We start from the raw sequence: 18,156 nt of genomic DNA on the forward strand, positions 1-18,156 counted from the left end.
AGCTTAACACCGTTAGTCAGTCAAGAGGAACCAAATATCAGACTTTAGAAAAGTGCTGGCCGCTCAACTGCATCAAAGCCCTGAGTTTGCCTGAGCTTCAATCTAATTGGATAAAAAAGGAAACTCTGCTTCTAAACACTCAGAGTACATTTTTCCAGAACTTTGAGCTACATAGCACCACCCACTTTTGGTTCGGCAGCCCTATTCCATGCCCCCTGTCCATCCATGCCTGTATTTTCATCAAATTATTCTGTTTGGAGGTAATATGAGCACAGATAGATACACACACACACACACAGGAGTGCACACTCGCTTGCGTAATGAACACATACACAAACACACTCACAGGTTGTCGCTCTCGTAATAAGCCTATAAACACACTCACACACACCTGTTTGGCATCTTCCCTTTCCTGTCACTGTTAGGTTTCATTATTGGGATTCCTGCCTGTCATTCACCCGACGGCATTTCAAAACCAGGAAGTTCCACAAAACCAGACACTCACAGGCTTGCACACACACACACACACACACACAATCCGTTTATTTTGTTAAGACAAGGCATCCCAGCTCCAGGCCTTGATGTGGGATGAAAAGTATCTTTGTTATATGGATATCACAGCTCTCAGCTCCCCCTTCTCTCATTGTCATTATTTTCAACATGGCCCTCCCCTGATCTACCGAGGATTGTGGGCCCTCTCTCTCTGGGGAATTTCATCTGTCAGGCACCACCTTGGCGGCCGTGCGGGGGTTAGTTTTCCCATCATACCTTGTGCTGGAGTGTCTGCCTTCCTTCCCACTCTTTGGAGGTGGAGGCAAGATGAGGGCAGGCGAGCGCCGTTGTGCCCCCGCGCCGTCGGGCAATTATCCTCTAGCGTAATGAGGAGCAGCTCTCGCCCCGTCGCTCTGACTGACACCTCTCTCCTTCATGTTGTCAACACAACAGATGGCTCATGATTGCGTGGGTGGCCATATTGAGTTGAGGATGTAATTTGTGGAGCTGAGAGCTGCGTCATTTCTCGACGCATGGCTGCCTTGCTCGCTCTGTCACCTCGTTATCTCTGAATAGGGTGTTTCTCACTCAAACTTCCCCTCCTCTTATGTTTGTCTTCCACCTTATTGAAAAACTATACATTCAGTGGTAGTACTAATGGTAATCCGTGACCAATTACCAGAAACATGGACGAGTGGCCATTTTTTGTCAGCTCATGTCAAGTCCAAGAGAGTGTCACATTCTTTGCACACGCAGGAAAAGATTTGGGTTAAGATTGTCAAAGAGTAGAAAGGACACAGTCCATAAAGACACACATTAAAAATTCAAGATGTAGGCCTTCCATAACTGTCAATGATTTCATTGATTGTACTGAAACCATGGATTTTAAGAAAGCATACAATTCTTGCTAGCCTGGTATGAGGATTTTTCTGCGTGTCTTTAAATCACACTGTATTACTGCCACTATATTACCACCCATGTAGATATGCTTGGAGAAGTATATACAAAGAGGAGGATACTCACAGTGTTCTTTACGGTCCTCAGGACTAGACGAGGCCTCTCTGTTCGACAGCAGCCCAGACACCGTAAACAACTTCCTCCCAGAATCCTTGGCGGCCTTGAGTGATCCCGGTGAGCCAGAGAGGAAACACCCTCCTCCAAAATCATACTCCTTCCCCTCAGAATCTGTGTAGCAGCCCTTGAGTCTCTTAGCAGGGGTGAAGGCTGACTGATAACCCCTGGTCTCCCTCTCTTCCCTCTCTTCAGGCGGGGAGGAGAAGGGTCGGAAGACCCCTACCCCAATGTGGTTGAGCATCCCCAGGGAAGGGCAGTCCAGGTTGTTGGGGTGAAACTGGAACTGGGGATGGAGGTGGAGCAGGGAGGCAGGGAAGTCTCTGGCAGGGAAGGAGCCGTGGCCGGAGATAGGCCCCTGACGGTTGTACATGGAGGCAAATGTGTAGGAGCCGGAGGGGAAGGGGAGGTCCTTCTCAAAGATTGGGGCCCTGAAGGACCTCGGGGCCTGGCAGGGGACGGAGGCCTGGCAGGGGACGGAGGCATCACGGCCTGTCTTGGCTGTGGAGGCCAGCACCATCAGGGTTGGGGACGCCAGGGGACCGGGCAGGTAGGAGGAGCTGTCCATCTTGAAGGTGGGCCAGTGGAGGTCCATCCAATCAACTCCTCGCTGTCCCTAAAGCGAGAGGGGACTGGTCAATAGGGGATGGGCTTAGTAATGGCGTGGTTTGGAGACAGATGAGGTTGATGCTGAATGACTTCACTGTGAGTCCACCCTCAGAGTGTTAAGCCAGTAACCGAAATGTCACTGGTTCAGACGAAAATCTGTCGATGGGGCCTTGAGCAAGGCACTTAATAATTGCTCTGCTAAATGTACAGTAAATGTAAGACATCTTGATAAAATATTATTGTCAGAAATGAGGGTGATATAAGAAAGAGATACGGGGGATGAAAGAGAACTGTGACACAATTAACTAATGCAAAAGTGAAATAATAACTTAACCAAAAATAAGACATTTTCATAAGGAATGTGCAATCTGGACAGAAAATTATGTTAAGAATGGTAACACACTTTCATAGTCTAAGTAACTAAATTGGGAAAGGAAAAGCTGCGCTGATTTGTATTAGTAACTGAGAATGTGCTGTTAAATTAAATTGAAAGTTACATTTAAAAAAACATACAAACATACAATAGAAAATAAAGCACAACGCATATATTTCCATGTACTTGACATTTCGTTTTATCAAATAGATATTTGGGTGAATATCATTTTTTTGTGTGGTCTGCATAAAACGTTAAAATAATCCCAATATGGGCGTCTAATTCTAAATTGTAAATGTACAGATCTTGAAGAGGATTATAAAACGAATCGTTTCTGTTTCCTCAATGTTAAATTTTCTGAAATTAACCTATTTATAGGCTACAAATGATCAATTAAAAATGATGTTCCTTTACAGGTTTGGTTATGAAAGAGATCGTTTTGCTATTGATCATCTACACTTAGTGAACTATGATAGATATATTCGATTTTTTTTTTACATATGAATGTGCAAATTAAAACTTGTGTTCAACAAAAAACAATCACATGAAAGAGGTCGCATGTCTACTGCGTTATCTCGCCCCAAGTGACTTTTTTAAACACTACTCAGTCTAGCAAAATCTACTATTGTGTACCTTAGCAGCGCTTCCCTTCCTCGTTGTTTTACTACTCGGTACTCACTCTAATGTGAGAGCGTAATAACATCCCTTAGACTCCCTGCAATAGATTTTTTTTTCAGTTTTGTTTATTTGATGTATTATATAGGTCTATTTAGACTTAACACGCCAGGCCTATATATTAGAAACATTTCAAGCCATCCCATGTGTTTGATATATCCCAGAGATGACACACCTTACGCAACTGGTCAACTAATCATCAAGGCCTTGATTAGGTGAATCTGGCGAGATAGTTCAGGGCAACAACAAAATTGTGAAACGTCTCGGGGTCCCCAAATGAGCGGTTTAAGAACAACGTAAGAAGTTGGACAATGGAATTCCCAAACATCTTGAAAAGTAGGCTATTCAAATGTAAAACAAACCCTAATTTGCGAGTAAAAAAATCATAAAAAGCGTAGCAGTCTTCAAGAGCAAATACCTGATAAAATATTTATCCAGATAATTCTAAAAAATATATATATTAATAGGATATTGCATATAGGGCTAGACGTAGGCTACTTACCGAGTTAAAGCGTAGTAATGGACCTTTGTTAACTGCACAAAGAACACTTTCTCAAGTTAAGATGTCAGAGATCGTTGGCACCTTAAAAAAACACGCGCTTGCGATTCTGTCCAAGTATAGTGCGGTATTTGTCACGTGGACGGACCAATTATAATTGTAACAGAGGAGGTGGTGAATTTGTGAGGTTAAAGCGAAGCTGGTTCAGGCTGTTGTGGCTACTGCTGCTGCTGCTCAGATGCTTGTTCACGCTTCGAGTGATGATCCCCTCTCTTAGCTCTCTTAGCCTACCTTTCCCCTCCGAGTCACTCTCCCCGAAGAGGGTCTGTGAGCTACATTTAGAGCGTTCAATCTGTTATCCTCAGTGCTAGCCTCTATCCTGAACAACAACAACAAACATTATACTAAAATGTGATTAAGCCATATCCAGCTGCTTTAAAAAATAATGTACCTCTGGAAAAGGCACAAATAAGTAACATACATTGCCATTTAAATTCTGATAACATGCTTTAGTCCTGATTGTAAACTTGGGGTCTTTTTATACCCAAAACACAGATGTTCTGGCATAGATATTGTCTCACTTCAACTCAACATTGAGATTTTACATTTGGCATTGTTTCTTTCCATAAAATAAACGGCACTTTTTGTAATGGCAGTGTAATGAACTACTAGGCTACCGAAGTTTAAAGGTAACAGTATAGGCTGGGGACTGAGGAAAGGGGATAACCTTGAAAAGGACCAACACTGGACAGTACAAGGCACAGGCTTAATAACATGCCTAATGGGGTCAGTCTCACATGTGACGGAAAGCTTTATAAAATGTGAAGTGCTTGGGACTGAGTTGTCTTCCATTCCTCTGTTCAGTAGAGGATTGCTTAGGTTGATGGCCATGTCCTGTGCTTTCGATTTAGGGAAAATATGCTGTTGCTGAGTTAGAATGCAAATTATAATTTAATGCTGAAATTATGTCTATTGGGTGATTGATCTTCTTGACTTGGAGGGATTCAGACATTTAACACTGTTTGATGGCATAACGAGAAAATCACAAATCGCTCTTAATGTGTTTTTATCAGAATTTGTATAGTATAAAGACTTTTTGGGAATAATGTTATTGAAATAATTATGTCTTCCCCTGAGCCATTCGAGGTTCCGTTGGGCTAATCTAATGTGACACGTAATTTCCATGTCTCCAACGGTACTGTTTGCTTCCCCTCAGGTCTCAGTCTGTAATTGTAACGGTTTTCGTCCTCCTCTTCTGAGGAGGACTAGGAAGGATTGGACCAACACGCAGCGTGGTCATCATATTTTTAATCAAAACTGAACACTACACAAACTGAAAACGAAACAGTTCTGTGTGGAAAACACAGAAAACAATCACCCACAACCAAAATGGGGAAAACAGGCCACCTAAGTATGATGCTCAATCAGAGACAACGATCGACACCTGCCTCTGATTGAGAACCATACCAGGCCAAACACAGAAATACAACATAGAAAAAAGAACATAGACTATCCACCCCAACTCACGCCCTGACCAACCTAACACAAAGACATAAAAAAGGAACTAAGGTCAAAACTTGACAGTAATGAACATCCATTTGAGTGCCAGCGAGTGTGGAGAGACCTCTGAGATTGGGAATACGATGGTATTTGGGAGTAAGGTTTGGGAGTATTTGGGAATGTCACAACGAAGGCAAATACAGGGGAAATTACTTTTGATGTGCAAGTGTGAAAACGAGATAAAGTGAATAGGTGCAATTTTGGAACGGTAGTGTCACGCCCTGGCCATAGAGAGGCTTTTTATTCTCTATTTTGGTTAGGCCAGGGTGTGACTAGGGTGGGCATTCTATGTCCTTTTTTCTATGTTTTGTATTTCTATGTCTTGGCCTGGTATGGTTCTCAATCAGAGGCAGCTGTCTATCGTTGTCTCTGATTGAGAACCATACTTAGGTACCCTTTTCCCCCACCTGTTTTGTGGGAAGTTAACTTTGTAGTTGTTCAGGGCACATAGCCCAAAGCTTCACGGTTGTTGTTTTTTTTTGTTCTTCGTTTTGTCGGCGTCATTTCTAAATAAAGTTAAAACGTACGCTTACCATGCTGCACCTTGGTCCAGTCCTTCAGCCAGCTGTGACGGGTAGCTCCAATGTCTACTCTGACATTACTTCCCACTGGGCACAGATGTCAATTCAACGTCTATTCCACTTTGGTTCAATGTAATTTATTTGAAAAAATCTGGAAACAACGTTTATTCAACCGGTGTGTGCCCAGTGGGTTGGTATGTGCCAGTACAGCTATTAATGTGCCACGTTGCCATATGCTGGCATTAAAGCTGGACTCAATCGTGGTGGAACTGCCACATCTGTTTGCGATATTGCAACAACAAATGGATTAGTTCAAACAACAATGTTTTTTCCCCTTGGAAATCCTGGCACAATTTCACATGCAATAGAACAGCACAGTATATATTGTGATTTTTTTTTTTGCCATGAAGCTGGATGCTCCTTGCCTCCATTTCATAGACAAAACAAAACAACAAGTGTGCTGGGGTGAACAGTGGCACTGTTTCCCTTAATGCAGATTCCACTTTTAAACTGTCCCCAAAATTAATAGAGAAAGATACATGAAATTCAATGTCCATTGTAGCCTATGTCTACTATCATAATGTGGAACTCTTCAGTCACCCCCTCCACAGCCCTCCACCCAACCCTCCACAGCCCACCACCCCAACCCTCCACAGCCCACCACCCCAACCCTCCACAGCCCACCACCCCAACCCTCCACAGCCCTCCACCCCAACCCTCCACAGCCCACCACCCCAACCCTCCACAGCCCACCCCAGTTTGTGTGGGGAAATAGGAAGTCAGACAGCAGATGCAGAAATGTAACGGGAATATAAACAGGAGACATGAGACTGACTGGCTAGCTCTGTCTCACCTCCAGACTTATGTGACAGGCCTTGGTGTGGGGTCTGACATAGGATGGTCATTATTTCAGTAAGTGAATTGCGCTAGCTGGCTTGTGACATTGTTTAAGGGTTAGATTCAGTGAACACACACCACTGGAGCAACAGGCTGTATGTAAACAGGCATTCCAGCGTCAGCTCATCTTGTCGACCTCTATAAGTCTTGCAAAAATATTTACAAGCACCTCCAAATTCCAGTTTGTCCCTTGGCTGGAATCCCCTGGTTAGTGAACATCCAGACAGACACACAGCAGACACAGTCCTGTTAGCAGCTAGCTTATATCCCTCCCTCCTATGATCCCCTTCCACAGGGACGAACTGGGAACAGAAATCGGCCCAGCTATTTCTAACACACCAGCCCATTTGTTTTCTTCAAGGTCCCCACACCGGCCCACAACTTTCCTCAAGGTCCCCATTATTTGACCAAAAAAAGGATAATTCTGCATACAAACTCATTTACACAATGGGATTGATGGACCAGCCCACCTGGCATTTGCCTGAGTTGCCCCATGGCCAGTCTGTTTCTGCCCTTCTATCCTTCACAGAGAACTGGTGGCTCTAGGTAGTGGTGGTGGTGATGTTTGCTTTGCGTGTCCTGCAGGCCCACTCAAGTGTTAATGATGTCCCTGTCTTTGCCTGGTTATGGCACAGTAGCACCGGGCCCTGCGCTGTATTGGCCGGGGGTCTATTGTACTGACTGGCGGCCAGAATAAATTGCCACCCCGAGCCACAGTATCTCAGTCAGCAGCATCTAATTACCGGGCTGCCTGGGCAGCTGATGATGATGTGATGTGATGTTGATTGGACGTATTCCTTGGTGGCAGTACATGAGTCATCTGGATGTCTTTTTGTTGGCCACACACACATTCCTAAATGACTGAATCATCCTAATTAGTTGGAACACATACTTGTGTTGTCTCCAATACGTTCACGCCTACATTTTGAATAATGGCTCTTATAGTTTACATGATGTGGTATATATTCCCAGCAACTACTACAGTATAAACCCGATAGTCATAGAAATGAACATGAGCCATTAAGGTAAACTCAGCTTATAGAGTAACAACATAGAGTGTAACAATATACACTAACAACAGACAGTGCCCCAATAAGATCTTGTCATGTTCTTACAGTTTTTTGTAAATCATTCTCTCATTTTGTTCATTCTAATTTCATTTGACCCAGATGAATACATTCATCTCTCTCATTAGGTGAATTAAATGGGTGTTCGATATGAGGTCTTTACTTCTTTATTACGATGCCAGAGATTATTATTAACCCTATAAGTTAATCATGTAAGTCTTTTAACTTTCTCACTTCCTAATTGGAGAGATTTTTATTATTTATTTATTTATTTCAATCCCAGCCCACGTCCCCGCAGGAGGCCTTTTGGTAGGCTGTCATTGTAAAATAAGAATTTGTTCTTAACTGACTTACCAAGTTAAATAAAGGTTAAATGCATTTTATTTTTAAGTACACCAGAGTGTAATTACTGAGAGCTAGTCAGTATGGCTACGTCCCAAATGGCTCTCTATTTTCCATATAGTACATCCATTTTGACCAGAGACATATGGGCCCTAGTCAAAAGTAGTTCATTATATAGAGAATAGGGAGCCATTTGGAAGACATCCTATGTTCCTTCCCTCATTCATGCTCAGGGCCAATAGTAGTGTTACAGCAATCATCTCCACACACTCCCTAGAGGAAATTAAGGCTGATGTAAATTTCACCAGGAGCACAGAAGTTCCATAGCAATACAAATATTCAGCACAACACCTCTTGCCTTGAATGTGAATCTAGTGTGACTATATTTAGCGTTGCCTCAGAGTTTACTGATAGTAAAAAAGGCTAACTTTAATATCGAAACAAAGATGGAGAAATAGTGGTCATGTTTGGACAGAGAGAACCAGAGACTGGCAGTGGACCACAGGGAGTCCAAACGCACACTAGCCAGAGCTCAATATGTTAGAGACAGATGGGTAGTGGGTAGTTGTACGACTGAGTCCTACAGTACTCAGTATATTAACATAGAGACAGTCAACTAGTACTGCCATTTAAAGAGAGGCTAGCCACTATATTAACATAGAGAGAAGCAGGGCTGAGAGAGGTGGAGAGAGAGAGAGAGAGAGAGAGAGAGAGAGAGAGAGAGAGAGAGAGAGAGAGAGAGAGAGATAGAGAGAGGCCATCGACCAGATATCTACAAGATGGAGTGGAAGGGAATGTGTGAGAGTTGAGCTGTCTGCGTCTCAACTGTGTGTATGTGTGTGTGTGTACAACCAAGTGTGTGTACCAACAAATGTGCGTGTGTGTGACAGCTCCCAAAGCAGCCAGCAAGCGTGAATGTGAGGAGTTGCAGGGAGGTGCATTATGGTCCCAATCATTGATCGCTTCCTCCCAGGACCACTATTTTGCGTCTACCCCCACACACTCACACGAAGGGTTAACCCCTGTCGCACCCTGCAGCGTGCTCTGTTTTTACATCCACAGCACTCTCATTCTCTACCATTGGTCCAATACATGCAACCCAACCTCTAAATGAAAATGTGCCCTGGAAACATTTTCATCTGGACATTGTGTTGTACATCTGATAGTAACCTACTTTGGAAATGGCAAACTTGGACATATAGCAGTGAGAAGGGATTTTAGGTACAATGGAAATGGAAAATAATAAAGACTAAATCTGAATCTAATATCTGTATAAAAAAATAGTACATTATCTCAGGAGGGAAACTGTGATGTTTAACGGATAGGAGAAGAAATATGATCTCTGAGAGATAATGTTGTCCATTAATTCCGTATCCGCCAGTCTTTTGCTCTCAACGTTGGGCAGTCAAGTGGCTAACAGTGAGGAGCAGTGACAGGCTATCTCTTCACATCCCCCTAATCCACCAACACACCCCCCTGCCAAACCCCTGCCCCCCTTGCAGCCAGAGGCTGACACTAATGTGACACCCTCAGGATAATTAGAAACAAACGCACTGCTGACTGAAACAGTTCTCATCTCACAGTGGGCTGTTTCTAGTCATTAGTCTGCACCCACAGAGAGGACCACAGAGAGGACCACAGAGAGGACAAGACCACAGAGAGGACCACAGAGAGGACCGCAGAGAGGACATCAGAGAGGACCACAGTGAGGACCACAGATAGGACAGGAACACAGAAAAGACCTCAGAGAGAACAGGACCACAGAGAGAACAGGACCTCAGAGGGGACCTCAGAGAGAACAGGACCTCAGAGAGAACAGGACCTCAGAGAGAACAGGACCTCAGAGAGGACCACAGAGAGGAAGGGGAGGGAGGGGGGCAAATTACCCTAACATTATCTTTACTGATGGGGGAGGGGGAAGGACCCTACCATTATCTTTACTGACCGAGGGACAGGAAGAACCCTTCCATTATCTTTACTGATGGGGGAGAAGGACCCTACCATTATCTTTACTGATGGGGGGAGGGGGGAAGAACCCTACCATTATCTTTACTGATGGGGGGAGGGGGGAAGGACCCTACCATTATCTTTACTGACCACAGTGAGGACAATGTTTTGGTTTTTACCCTAACACTACACAGTTGATTCAAATTATCAAAGCCTGATGAGGGCACAATCGCTGAGTAACTGTCGCCTGCCATGAAGGTGATTATTTTTCAAAATGCAAGATAGGCTACAGAAGTAAACAATATTTTACACCTGCATTTGGAGCTGAAAGTCATTCATGTTAGCAGCCAATATCAACTAGGGATATATTGTGTTACTTCTCTAGAGTCCAGAGCAAGCAAAATACATACGGAAGTTGCAGGATCGGATGGCAAGCGCGTTGTCTGCACAATGCCATGCCTTTGAAAGGCAAGCCTACCTGCAGACTGACTGCTCGTTGTCAGCCCAGTAGCCCAGTTCTTCATCACAAACGTCATAATAAATTTGCCAGAATATGTTACATCTTCGTCCCATAATATTGACGGCAGTGCAATGCTTCAGCTGCTTATCTTTAGACATGTAACCAGTAGCCATCCAATCTAGACCAATCTGAAATCTGGTAAGTATCAATCACATCGCCAGGTAACCCATTATTGTAAGAAGTATATTGCTAAACTGTATTTTATATGAATGATAAACGTAGGTTTTGCCAGGGAAAACCGGAAGACATTAAACAACTTCATTATGGTTACTAATCTGGACATGCGCACACCCTCCTTTGCTCACCAATGTCATTGGTCAACAATCAAGATGCACAACCTTTTGGTTCTGAAGCATGTACTGTATGAGACTACTGGTGGACACTGGAATCAGAAGAAAACGAGACAAAAAATGTATAAAAAACACAATACATTCTGGGTAATTACGTATACCACCACTGAAAAGGGGACATTGGAGACTGGAAGGGACATGTGCTCTGCACAGGTAGAGCCCTATCTGTGCACATGCCTATCTGAGACCAGGCTACACAAACCCCTCCTGTACACTATTTTTCCTCTCTCTCTCTCTCTGTCCATTTTATGACTAGTAGCCTTGGGGACCAAGGCCTTTGCCATTCCAAGCTTATCATTTGACACAAGCACTTCAAATCAAATCATATTAGTACATTTTACAACAGGTGTACACCTTACAGTGAAATGCTTACTTACAAGCCCCTAACCAACAATGCAGTTTCAAAAAAATTGCCTGGGTAGCCATTTGACTAGATGTTCAGGAGTCTTATGGCTTGGGGGTAGAAGCTGTTTAGAAGCCTCTTGAACCTAGACTTGGCGCTCCAGTACCGCTTGCCGTGTGGTTTCAGAGAGAACAGTCTATGATGGTGGCTGGAGTCTTTGACAATGTTTAGGGCCTTTCTCTGACACCGTCTGGTATAGAGGTCCTGGATGGCAGGAAGCTTGACCCCAGTGATGTACTGGGCCGTTCACACTACCCTCTGTAGTGCCTTGTGGTCGGAGGACGAGCAGTTGCCATACCAGGCAGTGATGCAGCCAGCTCTCGATGATGCAGCTGTAGAACCTTTTGAGGATCTGAGGACCCATGCCAGATCTTTTCAGTCTCCTGAGGGGGAATAGGTTTTGTCGTGCCCTCTTCACGACTGTCTTGGTGTGCTTGGACCATGTTAGTTTGTTGGTGATGTGGAAACCAAGGAACTTGAAGCTCTCAACCTGCTCCACTGCAGCCCCGTCGATGAGAATGGGGGCGTGCTCGGTCCTCTTTTTCCTGTAGTCCACAATCACCTCCTTTGTCTTAATCACGTTGAGAGAGAGGTTGTTGTCCTGGCAGCACACGGCCAGGTCTGTGACCTCCTCCCTATAGGCTGTGTCATCGTTGTCAGTGATCAGGCCTACCACTGTTGTGTCATTGTCAAATTGAATGATGGTGTTCCAGATGGTGCAAAACAGTCCTGTAGCTTAGCATCTGCTTCATCTGACCACTTTTTTATTGATCTAGTCACTGGTGCTTCCTGTTTTAATTTTTTGCGTGTAAGCAGGAATCAGGAGGATAGAATTATGGTCAAATTTGCCAAATGGAGGACGAGGGAGAGCTTTGTAAGCGTCTCTGTGTGTGGAGTATAGGTGGTCCAGAGTTCATTTTCCTCTGGTTGCACATTTAACATGAGGATAGAAATTTGGTAAAACGGATTTAAGTGTCCCTGCATTAAAGTCCCCGGCTACTACGAGCTTCGCCTCTGGGTGAGAATTTTCTTGTTTGCTTATGGCGGAATACAGCTCATTCAATGCTATCTTAGTACCAGCCTCTGACTGTGGTGGCATGTAAACAGCAACAAAGAATACAGATGAAAAGTCTCTAGGTAGGTAGTGTGGTCTACAGCTTATCACGAGAAACTCTACCTCAGGCGAGCAATAGCTCGAGACTTCCTTAGATATCATGTACCAGATGTTATTTACAAAAATACATAGTCCGCCGCCCCTTGTCTTACCAGACGCGGCTGTTCTATCCTGCCAGTACATTGTATAACCAGCTAGCTGTATGTTGATATTTGTTAGTAGAATGGAGGAAATGGGGGTTTATTCGATCACCTACGAATTCTCAGAAGACCTTCGGTCCCTCTTTCTCCGCCTCCTCTTCACGCAGATCACAGGGATCGGGGCCTGTTCCCGAGGAAGCAGTATATCCTTCTCGTCGGGCTCGTCAGAGTCATGAAAGGAAAAAAAATATTCTGCTAGTCTGTGGTGAGTAATCGTAGTCCTGATGTCTAGAAGTTATTTTCTGTCATAAGAGACGGTAGCGGCCACATTATGTACAAAATAAGTTTAAAAAATAAGTTACAAACAATGAAAATAAACAAACAAAAAACTAAATCGGCTGGGCCACGTAAAATGTCTGCCTTCTCCGGCGCCATCTTCCTTTATATCCTTTTACCAGTTCTGGCATGGCAAATATTCAAATGTATGCTTCCATTGGCCAGGATAGTCTGATTGGTACCTTAACCTCAGATTGCTATGCAAAACAGCCAGACTCTCTGAGAAAAACATGAAAATGTGGAATCTATTTCCCCTATGATTCTGTGTAATGATGGCTGTAATTGTGCCAGTATGGATGTATGAGGGAAATATTATGGTGTGTGTGTTCATTTTGCTGAGGACAATAAGACCAACGCTCAATAATCTTCAATAATCACAGGGAGCTTCAATATCCAAAGTTTCAATCTGTGTGAGGGAAACCTCAGGCTGGTGAACGCAACTCTTTAATGACCCCAGAGGGGGTTGCAATATTACACATCTGTTCTTCCCACACAGACCTGGCCACAGCTCTAGTTGACCTACCACAAATACCCCATTACTAAACTTCAGTATGCATCAGGTATGGTATCTATGTTAGGACAGTCTCAGTCTCAGCCTCAGTGTGAACAGTGTCCATATTAGGACAGTCCAATCTCAACACCGTAATTATGTATAGCTTATGAATGTCTTGTTAGGAAGTCCTTATGTCACAGGTGCGGCTGCCCACAGGAGGGAACACAGACCAGAGGTAAGGTGGTTTTCCGGAGAATGGGGGGAAATGTGCATGTTTGTTTCTTTGATTGTTTGTTAGTGTAATTTTAAATTGCATGGTTTGTATATGTTCTTGGGCCAGTGGGAAAGGCCCCAGTTGAAAAGGTAAGCTTTCTCTGTTATGTATTAAATGCTGAAACAAATCATTTGTGTTTTGTCACTACTTCACTCTGCCAGCACAACACAGACTCTAAGAACCTGTCACTTTCCACCACCTGACACTAATGTACTGGTTGGTACAAAGACTTACCAAACTGTTCTCTATCCCAACGAGCTTGATGGGCTCAGAACAAGAACAGTTCAGGTTAGGTATCACTATGTCACAGGAACGAATGGAGAACCACTTCATTTAGTGTCATTGGAGCTGAAACCGGAGAGAAGAGAGAAGAGAGAGAGAGAAAAAGAGAGAGAGAGAAAGAGAGAAAGAGAGAGAGAGAGAGAGAGAAAGAGAGAGAGAGAGAGAGAGAAAGAGAGAAAGAGAGAGAGAGAGGAAGAGAGAGAGGACGGGAGAGAGAGGGAGAGAGAGAGGGGGAGAGAGAGGACGGGAGAGAGAGGGAGAGAGAAAGAGGAGAAAGGGAGAGAGAGCGAATGGGAGAGGGAGTGGGGAAAAGAGAGAAAGAGAAGAAGAAATGGAGAGATGAGTTAGGGAGAGGGAATGAGAGGAAAGGAGAGGGTTAACGAGGGGAGAGGGAGAGGTGATAGAGGAGAGAGAGGGAGAAGTCAGGAGAGGAAAAGAGTGAGAGGAGATGGACCATGAAACTACAGTTTGTAACATTGACACCCATCCAGGCTCAGTTAAATATGCCTATTCACTCTCAGCCAGGGCTTACATGCATGGGTTTTAAATGCACTAAGTCCCATGATGGTAGTAGTGACTGCCCATTACTGCTTATCACTTATTAACCATTATTTATTCATATTACTTTACTTTAATAAAATATTTCAGATGTTGTGTATATTACATCTTGTTTTATTTGATGACTTTATTATTTCATTCCATGTCATCATCTCATCTCTATAGAGCTGTTGCCTATGCTCTGTCATGTATTGTCATGTTGTGTCTTGTTTCTGTCCTTTCCCTTCACCCTGTCTCCCTCTGCTGGTCGTTATTAGGTTACCTTTTCTCCCCCTCTTTCCCCCAGCTGCCCCCAGCTGTTCCTTGTCTCCTCCTAACTACCTCGTCACCCCTTTTCCCACCTGTTCCCTTTTTCCCTCTGATTAGTCCTCTATATCTCTCTCTGTTTTTGTTTCTGTCTTTGTCGGATTCTTGTTTGTGTTATTCATGCCTGAACCAGACTATCGTCATGTTTGCTGCAACCTTGTCCTGTCCTGTCGGAATCTGCCGGTCCATCTGAGCCTACGTATGTTTTGTTATTAAAGAAGCTCTGTTTACGTTAATTCGCTTTTGGGTCCTCATTCACGCACCGTAACAGAAGAATCCGACCAAGAATGGACCCAGCGACTTCGGATCCTCTCCACTCAGCCGTCGAGATCCAGGGAGCGATGCTAGGCAGACACGAGCAGGAATTGTCTGCTGCTCGACATGCCGTTGAGACCCTGGCCACCCAAGTCTCCAACCTCACAGAACAGGTTCACCATCTCCGCCTCGATCCACCGGCCACTTCCAGGGCTTTCGAATCTCCGGAGCCCAGAATCAATAACCCGCCGTGTTACTCTGGGGAGCCCACTGAATGCCGCTCGTTCCTCACCCAGTGTGATATTGTGTTTTCTCTCCAGCCCAACACTTACTCCAGGAGCACTGCTCGTATCGCCTACGTCATATCTCTCCTTACTGGACGGGCTCGTGAGTGGGGCACGGCAATCTGGGAGGCAAGGGCTGAGTGTACTAACCCTTACCAGTATCAGGACTTTAAGGAGGAGATGATACGGGTTTTTGATCGATCTGTTTTTGGGGAGGAGACTTCCAGGGCCCTGTCTTCCCTATGTCAAGGTAATCGATCCATAACAGACTACTCTATTGAGTTTCGCACTCTTGCTGCCTCCAGTGGCTGGAACGAGCCGGCTTTGCTCGCTCGTTTTCTGGAGGGTCTCCGCGCAGAGGTAAAGGATGAGATTCTCTCCCGGGAGGTTCCTTCCAGCGTGGATTCCTTGATTGAACTCGCTATTCGCATTGAGCGACGGGTTGATCTTCGTCACCGAGCTCGTGGAAAGGAGCTCGCGTTCTCCGTTGCCCCCCTCTCCGCATCACTACCATCTTCCTCTGCCGGCTCGGGTGCTGAGCCTATGCAGCTGGGAGGTATCCGCATCTCGACTAAAGAGAGGGAACGGAGAATCACCAACCGCCTCTGTCTCTATTGCGGTTCCGCTGGTCATTTTGTCACTTCATGTCCAGTAAAAGCCAGAGCTCATCAGTAAGCGGAGGGCTACTGGTGAGCGCTACTACTCCTGTCTCTCCTTCAAGATCCTGCACTACCTTGTCGGTCCATCTACGCTGGACCGGTTCGTCAGCTTCCTGCAGTGCCTTAATAGACTCTGGGGCGGAGGGCTGTTTTATGGACGAGACCTGGGCTCGGGAACATGACATTCCTCTCAGACAGTTAAGGGAGCCCACGGCCTTGTTCGCCTTGGATGGTAGTCCTCTCCCCAGGATTCAGCGTGAGACGCTACCTTTAACCCTCACTGTCTCTGGTAATCATAGCGAAACCATTTCTTTTTTAATTTTTCGTTCACCTTTTACACCTGTTGTTTTGGGCCATCCCTGGCTAGTTTGTCATAATCCTTCTATTAATTGGTCTAGTAATTCTATCCTCTCCTGGAACGTCTCTTGTCATGTGAAATGTTTAATGTCTGCTATCCCTCCTGTTTCCTCTGTCTCTTCTTCACAGGAGGAGCCTGGTGATTTGACAGGGGTGCCGGAGGAATATCACGATCTGCGCACGGTGTTCAGTCGGTCCAGGGCCACCTCTCTTCCTCCACACCGGTCGTATGATTGTAGTATTGATCTCCTTCCGGGAACCACTCCCCCCCGGGGTAGACTATACTCTCTGTCGGCTCCCGAACGTAAGGCTCTCGAAGATTATTTGTCTGTAGCTCTTGCCGCCGGTACCATAGTCCCCTCCTCCTCTCCCGCCGGAGCGGGGTTTTTTTTTGTTAAGAAGAAGGACGGGTCCCTGCGCCCCTGCATAGATTATCGAGGGCTGAATGACATAACAGTGAAGAATCGTTATCCGCTTCCTCTTATGTCTTCAGCCTTCGAGATCCTGCAGGGAGCCAGGTTTTTCACTAAGTTGGACCTTCGTAACGCTTACCATCTCGTGCGCATCAGGGAGGGGGACGAGTGGAAGACGGCGTTTAACACTCCGTTAGGGCACTTTGAATACCGGGTTCTTCCTTTCGGCCTCGCTAACGCTCCAGCTGTCTTTCAGGCATTAGTCAATGATGTCCTGAGAGACATGCTGAACATCTTTGTTTTCGTTTACCTTGACGATATCCTGATTTTTTTCACCGTCACTCCAGATTCATGTTCAGCACGTTCGACGTGTCCTCCAGCGCCTTTTAGAGAATTGTCTTTTTGTGAAGGCTGAGAAGTGCACTTTTCATGCCTCCTCCGTCACATTTCTCGGTTCTGTTATTTCCGCTGAAGGCAGTAAGATGGATCCCACTAAGGTCCAGGCTGTCATTGATTGGCCCGTCCCTAAGTCACGCGTCGAGCTGCAGCGCTTTCTCGGCTTCGCGAACTTCTATCGTCGTTTCATCCGTAATTTCGGTCAGGTGGCAGCTCCTCTCACAGCCCTTACTTCTGTCAAGACGTGCTTTAAGTGGTCCGTTTCCGCCCAGGGAGCTTTTGATCTCCTCAAGAATCGTTTTACATCCGCTCCTATCCTTGTTACACCTGACGTCTCTAGACAGTTCGTGGTCGAGGTTGACGCGTCAGAGGTGGGCGTGGGAGCCATTCTTTCTCAGCGCTCCCTCTCTGACGACAAGGTCCACCCTTGCGCGTATTTTTCTCATCGCCTGTCGCCGTCGGAACGTAACTATGATGTGGGAAACCGCGAACTGCTCGCCATCCGCTTAGCCCTAGGCGAATGGCGACAGTGGTTGGAGGGGGCGACCGTTCCTTTTGTCGTTTGGACTGACCATAGGAACCTTGAGTACATCCGTTCTGCCAAACGACTTAATGCGCGTCAGGCGCGCTGGGCGCTGTTTTTCGCTCGTTTCGAGTTCGTGATTTCTTATCGTCCGGGCTCTAAGAACACCAAGCCTGATGCTTTATCTCGTCTCTTCAGTTCTTCAGTAGCCTCCACTGACCCCGAGGGGATTCTCCCTGAGGGGCGTGTTGTCGGGTTGACTGTCTGGGGAATTGAGAGGCAGGTAAAGCAAGCACTCACTCAAACTCCGTCGCCGCGCGCTTGTCCCAGGAACCTTCTTTTCGTTCCCGTTCCTACTCGTCTGGCCGTTCTTCAGTGGGCTCACTCTGCCAAGTTAGCCGGCCACCCTGGAGTTCGGGGTACGCTTGCTTCCATTCGCC

At 45.5% G+C, this 18,156-nt stretch overlaps 1 protein-coding gene across 1 annotated transcript in view; it reads right to left on the reverse strand.

Annotated features, from left to right (window-relative positions):
• The window catches only part of LOC110525281 (E3 ubiquitin-protein ligase RNF220), a 52,460-nt gene extending 48,444 nt beyond the window's left edge, over positions 1-4,016 (reverse strand). The window contains exons 1-2 of the mRNA XM_036942817.1: positions 3,723-4,016; positions 1,516-2,179 (exon numbers count right to left, since the gene is read on the reverse strand). Of these exons, the coding sequence (XP_036798712.1) occupies positions 1,516-2,158 (643 nt within the window). The 5' untranslated portion in view covers positions 2,159-2,179; positions 3,723-4,016. The remainder of the gene's footprint in view (positions 1-1,515; positions 2,180-3,722) is intronic.
• Positions 4,017-18,156: the final 14,140 nt, after the last annotated feature.

Source organism: Oncorhynchus mykiss, chromosome 1 (genome assembly GCF_013265735.2).
Source record: "Oncorhynchus mykiss isolate Arlee chromosome 1, USDA_OmykA_1.1, whole genome shotgun sequence".
Lineage (NCBI taxonomy): Eukaryota > Metazoa > Chordata > Actinopteri > Salmoniformes > Salmonidae > Oncorhynchus > Oncorhynchus mykiss.